This window comes from Carex rostrata, chromosome 2, assembly GCF_964058835.1.
Source record: "Carex rostrata chromosome 2, lpCarRost1.2, whole genome shotgun sequence".
Lineage (NCBI taxonomy): Eukaryota > Viridiplantae > Streptophyta > Magnoliopsida > Poales > Cyperaceae > Carex > Carex rostrata.
The window spans coordinates 6643833-6660414 of record NC_135919.1 but is presented as its reverse complement, the minus strand read 5'-3'; the positions used below and the strand labels follow the sequence as shown (position 1 = coordinate 6660414).

General features: G+C 31.4%; 1 protein-coding gene and 1 long non-coding RNA gene across 2 annotated transcripts; one reads left to right on the top strand and one right to left on the bottom strand.

The window, feature by feature from the left end:
* Positions 1-220: 220 nt before the first annotated feature.
* On the bottom strand, positions 221-2515 carry LOC144571784 (uncharacterized). Its single transcript, XR_013517578.1, has 2 exons — positions 2177-2515; positions 221-488 (listed from the first exon to the last, which is right to left on the bottom strand). It is a non-coding gene; the product is annotated as an uncharacterized LOC144571784 (long non-coding RNA).
* Positions 2516-13602: 11087 nt separating this feature from the next.
* On the top strand, positions 13603-16158 carry LOC144571775 (glucan endo-1,3-beta-glucosidase 7-like). The gene is made up of 3 exons (XM_078321153.1): positions 13603-13818; positions 14457-15478; positions 15726-16158. Exons 1-3 carry the CDS (start codon positions 13749-13751, stop codon positions 15960-15962), a joined length of 1329 nt encoding a protein of 442 aa, XP_078177279.1. The 5' UTR covers positions 13603-13748; the 3' UTR covers positions 15963-16158.
* Positions 16159-16582: the final 424 nt, after the last annotated feature.

Below are 16582 nucleotides of genomic sequence, written 5' to 3'. Positions count from 1 at the left end.
TTTCCATCCCTGCATTTTTTTGCATTATGTTTCAAAAAAATCCACAGCCTTGCATGGAATCGCTAATGAGACAATAACTTGCCTATCCAAGCATGAGGTCCTCAGATGTACATACATTTTTTGCAACCTCTCTTTCATCTCTGTGAGTTCCTAGGAAGCTCATAAAGTAAAATTCTTCTCTCTTGCAATTGGCTATCTTAGCTCAAACTACACAAGGTGATTGAACTTTAAATCTATTATTATGTGAATTAAATGTAAAGATAAAAATAAATGTTATATTCACATGGATATAGGTAATAAAAACCTTCCTCTCTCTTTTCCTCTTGAGCTTTCTATGCCTAGAAACTTTCAGGCACACAAGAAGAAAAATTCCAAAAAATGAAATGAGGCCTGAAGTTTTGTAAAACCAATACCGAAATGTCAGTAGGCTCGATATTACAAGAAAACAAAACAAGAAGATATAAAAAAGAGCCACCGACACGTCCTTCCTGGAAAAAAAAACAGAGATGTGAAACAAACATTAGTAAATTGAACCAAAAGTAAATGTAGTTCATAAATATTTCCAACCATCCAAGGAAATTTTTTGGCAGGACTTATCAAGATGTACTAGCACTGGATATAATAGAGTTTTAGCAGGATATGTTACCAGATTTCTGTACTTAAATATTGTCTCAAGCAATCTGGTCATACCCTGACAGTTAAATTAAAACTCAACTAACAAAATTAACCAAAAAGAGACCAAAACTAATTGAACAAAAGAAAATAAATTAATGAGAAATTGAGTCCTATAGCCCAATAACTGCTAGTGAAAATCATATGTGGTCCCAGCTGTTAATCAACCTTTAACACCTTATATACTAATATAACAAAACTAAAGAATGCACTGTGAAATAATTATAACATAAAAATAAAAATCGTCAAAAGATCAACTATGGAATGATCTAAACCAGTAATAGATGATAAATGATGAATTTTTGTTTTAAAATAAAGAGGAACATATTATTTCAGTTTTCTGAATTTCTTCAACAATGCAGGTGCTCTTATTTATAATTGTTGTTACTAAAAGGATTTTAGTGACCAATAGCACCTTAAAAGGTTTTTTTTACAGGTTTCTAATAAACTGGGAACTACTTAAACAAAGCACATGTATTATGTGGAGCAAATATATTGATAATAAATTTATTTGACAACTGTAACAACTGACACAGAATTCAAAAAGTAAAATTAAAGTTATGTTCTGTATAGCATAAATAAGCTGTGGACTTAATTTGGTGCAATTTGAGCATCGTTTGGTTGCAGAGCAATTGTCAATAAAACTGAACTGTTAACTTTACAATACACTCGATAGTTGAACCAATTGGTTTTCAAATTATGCCAAATTTAATACAGAAAATATCTGTAATTTCAATTTTAGATTTTGATAACCATGTGGTCAGAGTGACAGTTGTCAATATAACTATCCCGTACTTAATTGTCATACAACCGGCACAACAAACTTATTTGTGTGGATAAATTAGGTTCTTTTGACAAAACAAGAATATACATATGGAGTAATTAGTAATATTACAGTAATGATGAGATGCGTAGATATATTGTTATGTACAAAAAATGAAATTATGAAACACTTCCATTGCCTTTTGAGTTGTATTGGCAGGACAGGAGGCTACATTTGAAATCAATTTTCACAGGTCTCAAAAGTCGGTGGTTGGTTGGGGACTTGGGGCTAAGGAAGAAATATAAATCTCTACTGCCTTCTGAAATGCCTCAATTTGTTTAGCAATAAATAAAGTCCCAGACTTACACAATTCAATCCATATAGAAAAATCAATTAAAATCTGAACATAATTCAATCAACTTACTGTCATTTTATCTTAAATCAAGTGAAAAACCAGAGCTTTCTACGGAAAGGCTCCGACAAAACATTAACAAGCCCAATAGCTAATTACTATCAGTTTACATGGAAATTTCAGTTTGCAACTAAGTGGCCCAAAGGTGAAATTTTCAATAAATCTAAATATCAAATCTTGAAACAAGCAAACGTTAATCCTGTTTCCCTAACAATTTTGCATCCAATTCTCAGATCATTAAACGTAACCTAAATTAAACCACAACAAAATCAATAAAAATTTAGGAAAACTAAGCAAAATAATGAATAAAAAAAGCTGAGGAATGATACCTAGTGGAGATATGTGGATTTGGGGAAAACCAAGAGAGAAGAAGAGGAGTTTTCTGAGATCGGATCTGGCGCTCGCTGAGTAGCTCGACGATCTTCGCACGTGTTATCATCTCTCGTCTCTCTCTCTTCTTCTCTATTTCTTTTTCTTTCATTTTTCCAATCGCTTCCTTTTTTTCCTTTGGTTGTTCGCTCCGGTACCTTACCTTCTCCGACGACGAAAAGGAATCAGCCAAGAAGAGATCCAGACTCCAGTACACTGAAAATCACTTTTCTGTGGCAAATCTTGTGTAACTCAATATGCGTGCGCTTTTAGCCGCAGATGCGCAAATATATGTACAGTAAGTCACTGAACTGAATATGTCAAGTCACTGAATATGTCAAGTCATGTGAGAATACTAGTATCATACTCGTGCGTTGCAACGGTGACATATTATAAGAAAAAAAAAATATCAAAGAAAATAATAATAATTACTCAAAAATTAAGACACATGTTAATAGAAAATTTATATGATGTTGTATTTTTAATTAACTTTAATCATGATCTCTGATAACAATTTGATGATGTGATGATTCTTTATTTTTAAGTACCAATGATATCAAATAATAGCTCGATTCGAATCTAATATCAAATATCTTACAACAATTCAATATCAACATATAATGTGATATCAAAAAACATAAATAAAAAGTGTTATCGTGTGTATGTATAGGATACACACACATATTATAAGAGAAATATATATTCACACACATGTTCCAATTTATATTCTTCTATGTTTTCAATTTAGAATATATATATACACACACATTGATATATTATATATTGGAAATATATTCTAAATTGCCTACAACAATATGTATAGAAACAAAGAAAGAGAAATAAGGAAATAAAAAAAAATGACTTTCATTGTGATCCGTATAGAAACGAAGAAGAAGTAAGGAAACAAAGAATAAGAAAATGGAAAGTGGATTTTTCTCAATTGAAGATGAGAAATATGGAAACAAAGAAATAAGGAAATTGATAAATATATCGCTAAATTTCAGAGTTTGTTCAATTTTTATTGTAACGTATCGTGTGACAGCACATGTGGTGAGTATGTTTTTAACTAAATTTAGACTTGTATACATAAAACAGATGCATTTAATCTAAAGAAGACAAATTATGTAATTTGAGAGCTGAGATCAAATCCGAAGTTTCATCTTTCAATCGTAGCCGTTGGCGGATCGGACACCCAACGTGCTTAATAATATAATTGAGATATATATGCCTTTCAGTCTACTTATGGGCCGATGAGGGCATTAAAAGATTTAAAACCCAAAATAAAAAATTAATTTGGGCTTGATAGAAGGCCTTTGAGAAATAGGCCCGGGTTTGTCTTAAATTTACTTGTCATTACCAGTATCAGTTGTCAAATCTGCCTTTTTGGTGTCATCATTTCCTTTGACAATTATTACCTCAGAAAAAGAAAAGGTTCATATTTTCCGTAGGTTGTGTATTTACTGTAAAGCTGTAAATACCATTTTCTAATGCACAATTTGTATATACCATTTTCTTCGATATTATTATATAAGCTAATTTAGAACATGAAGTATGTCATTAAACAGTCATATTTATTCATGCTAAATTGTCAGTGGGAAAAACAGCTGTTCGAAAAAATATGCAAATCTCAAAAATACTTTCGACCGGTATATATAATGTTGCCACAAATTTTCAGCTTATTAACGAGAAAGCTGATAAAATTCAAAGGAGTATATAAAATATGGTGTTCTTAAACTCACCTTTGATGTTCTTAAATTCAAATATTTAAATGATAAATTCAAATCGTTGAAATCGTTCTATTTTACGAGTTGTGTTATATAAAAAGTTTATATATATTTGAATTAATTTAATACAAAATCAAGCAATTAAAAACATAAGGTTTCTTTATTTTTTTTTACCGTTTAACTATATACTAAAATAATAAAAAAACTTATCAAAATTTGACGGAATGACTAAATGAATTTTAATACATTGATTTTTTATCATTCATGAAATATCTCGATTTCAAAAAATTTAATTTGTCATTTGAAATCAGTCCCATAAATTTTAAAATTAAACTCACATATGCCCTAGTTCTGCTCAATGTTTATGTACTTGCTTTCTGAAATATGTCAGTTGCAATATTTTAGTGATGACACTTAAAAAGAAGGGTTAAATATCTTATTTTCAAGTTACCTTTTGTTTTTTTTTTTTAATAACGCTTGTTACTTGTATTATGGCTTTATTATATTATCGACTAATGAGAAGAGAAAGAAATTGAGAAATAAATGTCTGTTTGTGACAGTGTACCCTCTTATCTCTAATTAAGGTAGTTTTAATTTCGCTATAATTTCGTCTTACTTTTTTTGTTTTATTTCTCATTAATTAAGACTTGACCTATGGAGAAGACTCTTTTGTCTTTTCCGAAAAAGATTATTATATCATTTTGTATATTACAAATGTAGATAAAAAATGTGGGTCCAACACACACATTGTTCTTCAATAATTTATATAAAACGCCTTTTGCAATGTATATTTCATCTGACAGTTGTAACCGTTATTTTAAAATGTAACCTTCTGAATTTACAAAAAAATATATATACACATATTTATCAGTGTGTCTGAATTTATATTTTTTAATATTGATTTAGAGGTGTGAATTTATATCCCATATAATAAATTTAGATGGATAAAGTCTTTGTTGATTATATTGAAATATTGAATCTGACCATTATTTGATCTATACATGTGTTGCATTATGTTTAATTACCTTCTAATAATCCAATTAATCGGAATATATAAAGTCTGAAATTTTTAATGTATAAAATATGTGAAAATTTGCGCTTGAAACTGCAATGCAAATTTGATGAGTTTCGGCTCAAAGTTGAAAAGAAGTTGAGGAAATTTCGTAATATTATTCGGTCATGAAATTTCTACTAAAACATAATGTCAAATAATTAAATATTCTTAAATATATATATATATATATATATATAGAGAGAGAGAGAGAGAGAGATAGGCTAATGTGCTTCCATAAGCACTTGGCCCGAAGTGCTGCCACTCCATTTTCGATTTTTCAAAATTCAAACAGTCGATCCGAACCGTTCATCTTGTTCTCCATATTAATATCTGCTTGGAGACCAAATTTTACATTTTTTGGAATTTTTTTGCTATTTATTAAGCCACTTTGAAAATCGCTGATCCAACGGTGGCTTGCCAAACAGTAAAATCAGGGGTTCACCGTTGGATCAGCGATTTTCAAAGTGGCTTAATAAATAGCAAAAAAATTTCAAAAAATGTAAAATTTGGTCTCCAAGCAGATATTAATATGGAGAACAAGATGAACGGTTCGGATCGACTGTTTGGATTTTGAAAAATAAAAAATGGGGTGGCAGCCCTTCGGGCCAAGTGCTTATGGAAGCACATTAGCCTATCTCTCTCTCTCTCTCTCTCTCTCTATATATATATATAGATGGGCTATGGTGCATTGCAATGCATGAACTCCCTTATGCATTGCACTATAATCACGGATTTAAAGTCCAAACGACCGATCCGAACTGTTAGATGTTTAATCCATATTGAAATGTGCTTGGAGACCAAATTTTACATTTTTTGGAATTTTTTTACTTTTTATTAAGTATTTTTGAAAATTGTTGTTTTGCTGTGAACAGTAAAAAACAGTAAAATTTTCTGGACCATCAGATCAGCGACTTTCAAAATTACTTAATAAATAGTAAAAAAATTCCAAAAAATGTCAAATTTGGTCCCCAAGCACATATTAATATGAAGAACAAGATGAACGGTTCAGATTGGTCGTTTGGACTTTAAATCCATGATTAATAGTGCAATGCATAAGAGGGTTCATGCATTGCAATGCACCATAGCCATCTCTCTCTCTCTCTCTCTATATATATATATATATGAGATAGGCTAATGTGCTTCCGGTAGCATATGGGCCGAAATACACACGGTCAAAATTTGAAATTTCAAAATTCAAAAAGTCGATCTGAACCGTTCATCTTGTTCTCCATATTAATATGTGCTTGGAGACCAAATTTTATATTTTTCTGAATTTTTTTACTATTTATTAAGCCACTTTGAAAATTGTTGATCCAACGGTGGCTTAACAAAATAGTAAAACCGTTGGATCAACGATTTTCAAAGTGGCTTAATAAATAGTAAAAAAATTCAGAAAAATATAAAATTTGGTCTCCAAGCACATATTAATATGGAGAACAAGATGAACGGTTCAGATCGACTTTTTGGATTTTGAAATTTCAAATTTGAACCGTGTGTATTTCGGCCCATATGCTACCGAAAGCACATTATCCTATCTATATATATATATATATATGATTTACTAATATTGATGTAATTAATAAGTTTCAAAGAATTCAATGGATTTTATTGTGCCACAGCAGCAGACTGTTAGCCACACTTTTATTGGCCCACTGGCAATAATTAAACTGAAATTCCGGACAAGTAAACAACCCAATCAGGGTTCAAACACAGAGACTTTTAATTAAGGGAGAATTTCATATATACCACTCAAAAAAAAAAAAATGTGAAATTACATATTTATCATCTAAAAATCTAATAACTCACAAATTTACCCAATACAACTTTAGTATATGTCAAATATACCCAAAACTCATATTAATTATGTTTGATTTTCTTAATACTATAATTAATCAATAATTAACTTAGTACGTACCATCTCTTTCTTTCCTTAGAACCGCTCTCCTTTATACTCAATACAAAAGATTAATCAATAATAAAACACATATTCTCAAACGATTAATTACTACTTTGATAACGAGTTGCGATATTAGTGTTGAATTCAGTATGAGTTATTTTGTTGAAAAAAGTTAAAGTGGTTACCTTGTTTTAGACGATCGAGCTGGAGTTGGAATCCTTATATCCGAGTCTATTATCCCTTCTCTCTGTGTTTAAGTGGGAGAGACGAAATGATGAGAGAGTTTAAGCGAAAATGAGAAGTTACGTCAAAAAAGAGAGTTTGTACGTAAAAGAGAAAGAAGCAGAGAAAAAGAAAAGACTAAATAACTTATTAATTATATTTTATATAATCTTAAAAAGTCTTTGTATTTGAACAACCCAATCAGGATTCATACACAGAGACTTTATTTGTTGTTGCTTTTTCACCTATGTATTGTTAATATATATGTTATCTTTGGATTGTTTAGTCAGGATATTGTAATAATAAATAATCCAGTTTCGTTTAAACATTTTTTTTTATTTCTATTAAACAATAATTTAGTTATTAACAAACATGAGCAAATCTTATAGCAAATTAAACAACTGGCTGAAATAAAGTATCAATATTATCAAGAGATTTAGTCATATTAATTATTGCACTCCTTGATGATAAGAATGTATTTCAAATCACCAGTGAGCAATCACGGTCAACATTAATATTTAATGCCAATGAAGTGGTATAATTATCATTTAGTGCCAAGTGTTACATACAGGTTTCTTTTGGTAGTTAAATGAGAATCACTGCAAATTAATTGCAGATAAAGACTAAAGAAGTAATATATATATATATATATATATATATGGATATCTCATATCTGTAATGATTATTTAGAAGAGGGATCTTAATTATGACAATACATATATTATATATATGACTTGATGATTCAGCGTTCTAAGAGATTTTATTAACTCTTATTATGTATCCTAGACTTCTTCCTTTTCAGATTATTTTTGCCAAATTGATGCTCATTTGATTCAGAAGATGTTACTTTGATCGATAACATATCTAAATATATTAATTTCAACTAATAATATGTATATGTTATTGTTCTTCTTAGATCATGAATTATAAAAAATATTCTGACTGGACTTCGACCCGAACAACCAACAATATATATCGACCTAGATCCGAACAACTTGAAATTAGACCCGACTCGAATAATCATTAACCCGGTTACCCAATAGATTTCGACTCGTCCCAAACCAAACCCAACCCCTAACAACCTGAAGCAAGACGACTCAAAACATGACCAAAGCCGATCCGAAGCGATCCAAGACCTAAAAATGATCAGAAGCCGGATCATCCGAAATTCGAACCGATTCAAATTAGAAAAATAATTCAGTGTTGGACAATTTGAAATTCGCCCCGGCTTAATTTGATACATGATCCGACAATCTTCCAAAGTCAAATTGATTGGATCCCCAACCCAACCCAACCCGACCGATCTGTTTGATTGCCACATGCACTTACAAAAGACAATTTTTCTTTTTCTTTTGAGAAATTACAAAAGACAATTTGTTAAGAAGAGACTGGCATGGAGATGATAGATAAAGGTGTTTTTTTTGTTAAGTTGTGGAAATAATAAATTATATTTGTGTTCAATGTTCTTCTGCTCAATGCATTTGGTATGAAGTCGCTTATGACAATAATTTGAAGTTTTGAGTACGTAACCATAGAAGATTTATGGTCAATTTGAATTTGATTGAACAGAATAGAATTAGTTTTAGAGGAAAATGTAAATCTATTAGGGGTATTGGTGCCGCAATTATTAATTTAAATATTGTTATAGGTTTCGGATTTGTTGGCTTAGGTGCAGCGAGGAGAAATAAAGGTGGAGAGAGACAGACGACAGTGGTAAAAGGCCAAGATATAAAGGTCGAGAGAGACAGACGACAGTGGTAAAAGAGCAAGATTTGGTGCCAATAGAGCTGCCTGGGTTTGAAACTTTGAACTTTAAACAATCACCAAATCTATGAAAGTTACACTGATTGAAGTTACGTGGCACCAAAAGACTAAGACTTTGGTTTTAGCCGCTAGCTGCCACCAGGTCTCTACTTGGAGTAGTATAAAAATAGGTTAAATATTATTTACATGATTGAAATTATCATCAAATAATTAAGAGGAGGGTTCAATACCTTCATTTTTTATGTCTTCATCGTGACTCCATTTTTAAAAACTTAAATGACTTAAAATATAAAACTTAAAAGTTAAAATAAAACGTTGGATGTGATCTATGTTATTTTCTCTATGTGCTCATAAAAAATTATCACATTTTAATTTTGTTTCTATGTGAATCAATAAGTTAAAAAATCAACATCTCTTAATTATTCATGTTAGTACATTTTTTACAAGCTCTTGATGACAATCAAAATAAAGTTGAAATATCATAATTTTTTACACGTACATAGATAAAATGGTGTAGATTATATCCAACTGTTTTATTTTGACTTTCAAATTTTAGTTTTTGAGTTATTAAAGTTTTTAAAAATAGAGGCATGATGGAGGCACAAAAAATGGAGGCACTTGAACCCTCAATAATTGATCCTTGTGAAATTTAATTTAATAAGTTGATAACAGTATCCGCACTATAGTTACCTGCATTGTACCCCCAGGGGGCCACCAAAAATTAAATGTGAAAAAGAACTTTTTGTGTGTATCGCAAAAACTTCACAATTCAATTTTTTTTTCTAAAGTATTAATATCTATGCACGAAAGTATTTATACCTATGTACGGAAGTATTTATAGCTATGAGGTGAATAATTATTTATTATGCGGGTACTGTAGCGCGAAGATAATAGTACCTGCAGCACTGTACTCACACTGTATCCATGGGGGGAACCATCGAAAATTAAATGCAAAAAGATAACTTCCTGCAGGGACTGCAAAATCTCCACCATTTTAATTTTTTTTTCCATATTATTAATATCTACGTAATTTTTTCTTTCAAATGAGATTTATAATGATGTACTTTTAGACTCGTCGTCACACAAGTATTCATACCTATACTTGTAAGTATTTTTTTACATATAACACTGAAATTATTAATATCTAAGTATTGAAAGTATTTATACTTATACATTGAAGTATTTATACGTATGAGGTCAACTATTTTTGTTAGAGGAAGGCTAACGTGGAGATGATTGGGGAACTCGAATAAGGGTAATCATAATAAGTCACACATCAAAGTATTAATATTTTTTTTAAGTGTTAATATTTTATCTTCTAAGTATTTATAACTACGAATGTATACATATCTAAGTATTTTTAATATAACACTGAAAGTATTAATATCTAAGTTCTGAAAGTATTTATATCTATGCATTGAAGTATTTATTCTTATGAAGTCAATTATTTTTGTTAAAGAAAGGTTGATACAAGAACAAGTGCGGGGACTGTAAAAGGAAAATTATATAATTAGTGAGTACCATAGAGAAATGATGTTGTTAGAATTTTAGAATAATAATTAGTTGAGATTATATAATTAGTGAGAAACATAATACATTATTTCTCTAAGCACAGTACTGTAGCACGGGTACTGTGCGGATACTGTAGCACGGCTACTAAAATAATTATTCTTTAATTTATACTTGCCACATGATATCTGAACCATTAGCTTTGGTCGCTCTCCTTCTTTAAATGGAGTAAGACGGGAATAAAAGCCAATAATGCGGTCGCATGTCTCTCTAATCTCTTTCCGCGTTCTTATTCTTTTCTCTTCTGTTTAATTATTAGGTGCGTATATTTCTTCCAAATCGTTTTCTTGCTCTATTCCCTAAAATAATTACTCTTTTATATGGATTACCAAAACTTATCCCACGTACTATTTTACAATGATGAACAACAACGGACATTTTTTTTACTAGTGGAGTTAGCTATTTTTTACCGAAATTTCTATTAATATTCAAAAGAAATACAAAAATTCAAAATCTACACTCGATTTAGAAAAAAAAAAATTCAAAATCTGCGTAATTCATTAAATTTACCTTAAACAGATCCTGGATCCGCAGAATATTTTTTTAAATTCAGAGTTTTCTTTCCGGTAGATTATTTATCGGAAATAGCATTCCGGTAAATTATCTTCCGGAAACACCATTTCTAGTAAATAATTTATCAAAAATATGATTTACTGATTTTTATTTTAATTAAGTAGAAGATATAGTGATTTTTATTTTTCTATGGAAATATTAGAAATATTTATATATTTATTTGAAAATAGATGAAATACTATATAATTAAATTTATTAGAAATACCATGACAAATAACTCGGATTAACATTTTTCAGGCTATATTTTTTCCGGCTATAAGAAAAATTAAAATATTTTTTTGTCTATTGCTGGAAAAATAAATAATAAATTTTAATCTGAGTTATTGATCCTGATTCAAAAGTCACTTATGGGTAAATAAATAATTTATTGTGGTCCTTCTAATACATACACATTCTAAGATACTCAATCTATTTAAAAAAAAATGATTTGACATTTAGAAAATAGATGGAGTATTTTAGAATTTGAATGTACCACGATAATTTCTTTATTTATCCAAAAGTAACTTTTGAATCGGAATTGATAATTCATATTCAAAACCATATTATGATTTTTCTTATAGCAATAAAAAAAATTGATCCGAAAAATGTTAATTCATATTATTTATGGCAATCTTTCTAATAAATTCAATAATACAAGATTACATCTATTTTCAAAAAACTATGAAAATATTTTTAATATTTCAATAGAAAAAAAAGTCATAACATTGTTTTTGATAAGCAAGATGTATGTATCCACAAATATCTCCCTTCATTAAAATATATCCACCGTACTTATGCTGATTTTCAATAGCGCAAGGTACTGAATTAAAAATAAGTAAAAAAGATTCAAATAATTGAAAGAAAAACAATTACATAAAAAAAATGGAAAGAGAAGTTCACAGAAAAAAAAAATAGTGCTACATTCCGGGGATTATTTGAAAAACCAATAAGAACAAGCTTAGGCTCAAGGGTGAAAACAGAGCGGATAATGGTAATAATATATTAATATTTTTTTTCAGATATGAATACGAAGCAGGTATTAGACAGATCTAGATAAAAAATACATATTATATCGGATATTTATTAAAATAATATAAAGAATTATTAAAATATATTAAAATTCATAATATTTATTTAATTATAATAGTGAATAACATAATTTTGTATAATAAATATTAAAATATATAAAAACGTAAAACTATATTAGTATACATATCCACACAGATATTCAGATATCAGATATCTACATCTAATTTTTTAAAAACAGATCAAATACGGATCAAATATTATCCATACCGTTTTGATTACTCCTCGTTCCCCGCCCCTCTCCTCTTGTGGAGTGCACTAGCTCTTAATCTCTAGGTAACTTGCAGTTATAGGCATATGATTAGTATTAAATTATACTTTATTAATAAATTATCCGGATATGAATAAAAATTAGAAACTTATATATAACAAAAGAGTAGTAATAAATTAAATTTTATTAGTAAAGCTTATTACTTGTTAGTTGTTGTGTATCAATTTATTTAAGTATAAGACATTGAGGAAAGCTAGCTTGTCTTGTTTAAAAAATGAAGTTAGAGATAACAATGAGAGGGTAAGTAAAACCGAATAGTGACATGTTGGAAGTCCCACCTTATGCAGCTTATTAATTTATTCACTTTTCTTTTCGCTACACACGGCCACGGGAGATGAGCATAGAAAATCTAGACTTGTAAGTTGTAACCTATTACCTATCCTATAACATGATTAATGGATGAGCCATCGGCCAGTAAATTGGAAATGAAACGGTCATGCAGGGGAACTGACGAACTGTCCATTCCAAACGCGGAAAATGCCATTATTTTCCCTTTTCTCTGCATTAATTTTCGTACATACCAAGAACTGGTGCTCCAGCTCCACAACTCCCCAAATTATACCCATAAAGTTTCTGTGAAATTCAAATGACAATAATTATAAGATTGGAATTATTAATTCGATTTGACGACGCTTCTATAAATCAGATAAAAAAATTATATATAATTTTTAGCTTTATGGAGTGTTTGTATTGCAATTTAGATGTCATTTGATATTTTATATGGACCATTATAAAATTTAACTTGTTTGAAATTTTTATCAATTTTTATATATATGATGCGAATAAAGTGAATTCACATTTTATGTGCCAGTTTGAAAATTACAATTTCTTGTCTACTAAAAGCAAAGATTATCAAGTTAATATATATATTATCAAGATTATCTACCTAGGACGCATGATGCAAAAGATCTTTAAAATATGGTAAAATATTTGGTTATATTAAGATTGCTTTTAGCTTTGGTAAAATATATAAAAAGGAGGCATGATGCACATGCGGATGCAGGTTCATTCAGTTTCGAATCAGAACCTCGCACTGACACCTTAATTTTTTTCTGGTTAAACTAACCCTTCCACTTTAACGTGTAAAGCGTTGGGAAATATAAAAATGAAATGGAGAAACCTATAAAAAGAGAAATGGAGAATCTCTCCATTTATAAAGAAGACCAAGAGACGACTCTTGTTGTCCCTTATTGTTTAAACTGTAGCATCGATCTATCTCTATATAGTATATACCATACCACCTTGTGCCTTGTTCTTTCCCCGGGACCCCAAATACAAAGCCAAACTAAAAGCTACAGACAACTAATCTAATTGTCCCTTGTAAGAAGAGCAAGAGACAATTTAGCACCTCTCTCTCTCTCTCTCTCTTTCTCTCTTCACACAGACATAAGCCATGAGAAAGCAGCATGTTTTGGTGATTTTGGAGCTTCTTCAAGCTTTCTCCTTCCTCTTCCCTTTTTCAAGTAAGCACACTCTCTCTCTCACACACACACGCACACAAGTGTCGAAGAGCATCTAATATAATACATAAATTAAGCAATCTTAATATAATCAAATATGGTAATTAAGTATTGGTTCTTGTTCAAAAGATCTTTAAAATAATTAAGTAAAGTTATTTGGGTTGATTTATAGAGGTCTTTTTCAAAGATCTCTAAAATAATTGTTCTGTTCTGTTCTGTTCTGTTCTGTTGGATTTATTTTTTATTTTTTTATTAATTTGTTTAGTATAAAAAAGAGCTATAATAGACAAGTAATTCTTCTGTTACAGAGTCAAAATCAAACTGTAAGCCTAGATAAGGAAAGGTCAGTAAATGTGGAGAAAACAACCACCGAAAGTAACAACAAATGAAATGATGGATCAAATTTAAACATCCACAAGTTTTTGTCATTAGTTGGTCCAGTTCCGAACTTAATATTCTTCAGCCTTTATATTAAACATTCACCTAACCTAATGTATATATTCCATCATCCTGCCTGGATTTTCTGGCAAGTCAAATTCACATGGAAGAATATAACTAGCTAATCATTCCCTAGCTAGCTGTACCAAATAAAATCATATGATAATTTTCCTTACAAAACTTTTGATTTTAATTTGTGGCAGAATCACAATCATTCATTGGAGTAAACTATGGTGAAGTGGCTGACAACCTCCCGCCTCCCTCTTCCACCGCCATTCTTCTCACCTCCACCTCAATCTCTAAGGTTCGACTCTACGGCACTGATGCAGCCGTTATCTCTGCCTTTGCTGGTACCAACATCTCCCTCCTAGTTGGTGTCTCTAATGGAGACATTCCTTCCCTTGCTGCCTCCTCCTCAGCTGCTGCTGCCTGGGTTTCTGCTAACATTGTCCCTTACATGCCCGCTACCACTATCGCCTCCATTTCAGTCGGTAATGAGGTTCTAAACTCGGGAGACGACTCTTTACCGTCTCAACTACTCCTTGCAATGCAAAACCTCTTTTCTGCTCTCTCTGCTAATTACCCTTCAATAAAGATCTCAACCGTGCATTCCATGGCGGTGTTGTCTCAGTCAGACCCACCTTCAGCAGGTGCCTTTCACCCTGACTTGGCACCAAACCTCGATCCAGTTCTCGCTTTCCTTCAACAAAGCGGTTCACCATTTATGATCAACCCTTACCCTTGGTTTGCTTATAACAGCGATCCTCGCCCTGAAACTCTAGCATTTTGCCTCTTCCAATCCAACCCAGGTCGGGTCGACTCAGGCTCAGGTCTAACCTATATGAACATGTTTGATGCTCAAGTCGATGCCATTCGAGCAGCATTGGATGCAAAGGGTTTTAATGATGTTGAGATTGTCATAGCTGAGACTGGTTGGCCGTACAAAGGGGACTCAAATGAGGTGGGCGCCACCGTGGAGAATGCACAAGCTTATAACGGTAACTTAGTAACCCATTTGAAATCATTGGCCGGGACTCCACGTGTACCGGGCAAGTCGGTTGACACGTATCTCTTCGCACTTTATGATGAAGATCTAAAGCCCGGGCCAACCTCTGAACGGTCTTTTGGGCTTTACAAGACAGATTTGACAGAGAACTATGATATTGGCCTTTCAAAGGCTGCCACAAATCCTCCGTCTCTTATCCCGGCACCAGATCAAACCCAGGTACAAGAACTTGTTTAGAGATCATCTAATGGATTAAATACAACATGTAAATGTACAAGGAAAACAGTTTTCTAATTTTCTTAGACAGAAAATACACCTCTTCATCAATAAACTGAGATCATGCAGCTCTTATGAATGAAAAAAAAATAAGGCATAATTTCTTATTAATGCCAATATCATGAATCATATATGCCTTAAAGGCATAATTTCTTATTAATGCCAATATCATGAATCATATATGCCTTAGGGAAGCACGAGCTCATCACAACCAAATAAAGGAGAGACTCCGACTGGATGGTGTCTGACTGCGGCATCTTCCCCGGGAAATGGTTATGTCCAGCCAACAAGTACATGCTACACACCTAATGCTGTGCCATCCAGAAAAAGTGGGGCCCACTCGTCAGTCACCTATTTTGTTTGTATGATTTTCCACGTAGCACTACTTAGTTTTGGAAGAAAGGTTCGAGCTGAAGATGAAGGATGAATGGTGTATCAATTTAGCTTAATTAAACACGTATAAACATTTCTTTCAGGGGTGTTCTTTTTGATGGTTTTCTTTCAAGGGTGTTGATGGAATTCTTGCAGATGTGTATAAATTTGTTGTAAAGAAAAAGAGAATAAGAATATCAACAGTTTTTACCAGTGAAAATAATTGTAAGCTAGTTATGAGTTTCCAATTAGTGTCTTAAATTGGCCTAAAAATTAATCTGAGACTTTTTCCAGGTTACTAATTATGTAATATTAAGAGTTATGAACTTGAATGGTTTAGATCTCTCATGGAGACTGAACTTTCTATTAAAATTTGGGATGCCACAATGATCTTTTTGAAATTTGCCTGACCAAAAACCAATACGCTTGCATCATCCCTCATCAAAACTCTAAATCTCCATTCCCCCCAAATTCTGATAAAACTGTTTTCTTCTCTACCCTATTTAATGCCTTTCCATCTCTCCCATCCCACGAGGATGCGCTCTCCCTTGTTAATTCTTTCTCTCGCCACCTACCAAATTCCATTCTTTTGCTTGAATATCTCAAACAATCATCTTTAGATTTCCAACAGGAAACCATTTTCTACAATTTGGTTCTCAAATCTCTACGTGCTGT

Bases quoted from the DNA above. Each gene is read 5' to 3' on its own strand.
- LOC144571775 (XM_078321153.1), top strand. From the start codon at position 13,749: ATGAGAAAGCAGCATGTTTTGGTGATTTTGGAGCTTCTTCAAGCTTTC. The intron at 13,819-14,456 runs GTAAGCACACTC...AATTTGTGGCAG, and splicing joins CTTCCTCTTCCCTTTTTCAA to AATCACAATCATTCATTGGA. The intron at 15,479-15,725 runs GTACAAGAACTT...TATATGCCTTAG, and splicing joins CGGCACCAGATCAAACCCAG to GGAAGCACGAGCTCATCACA.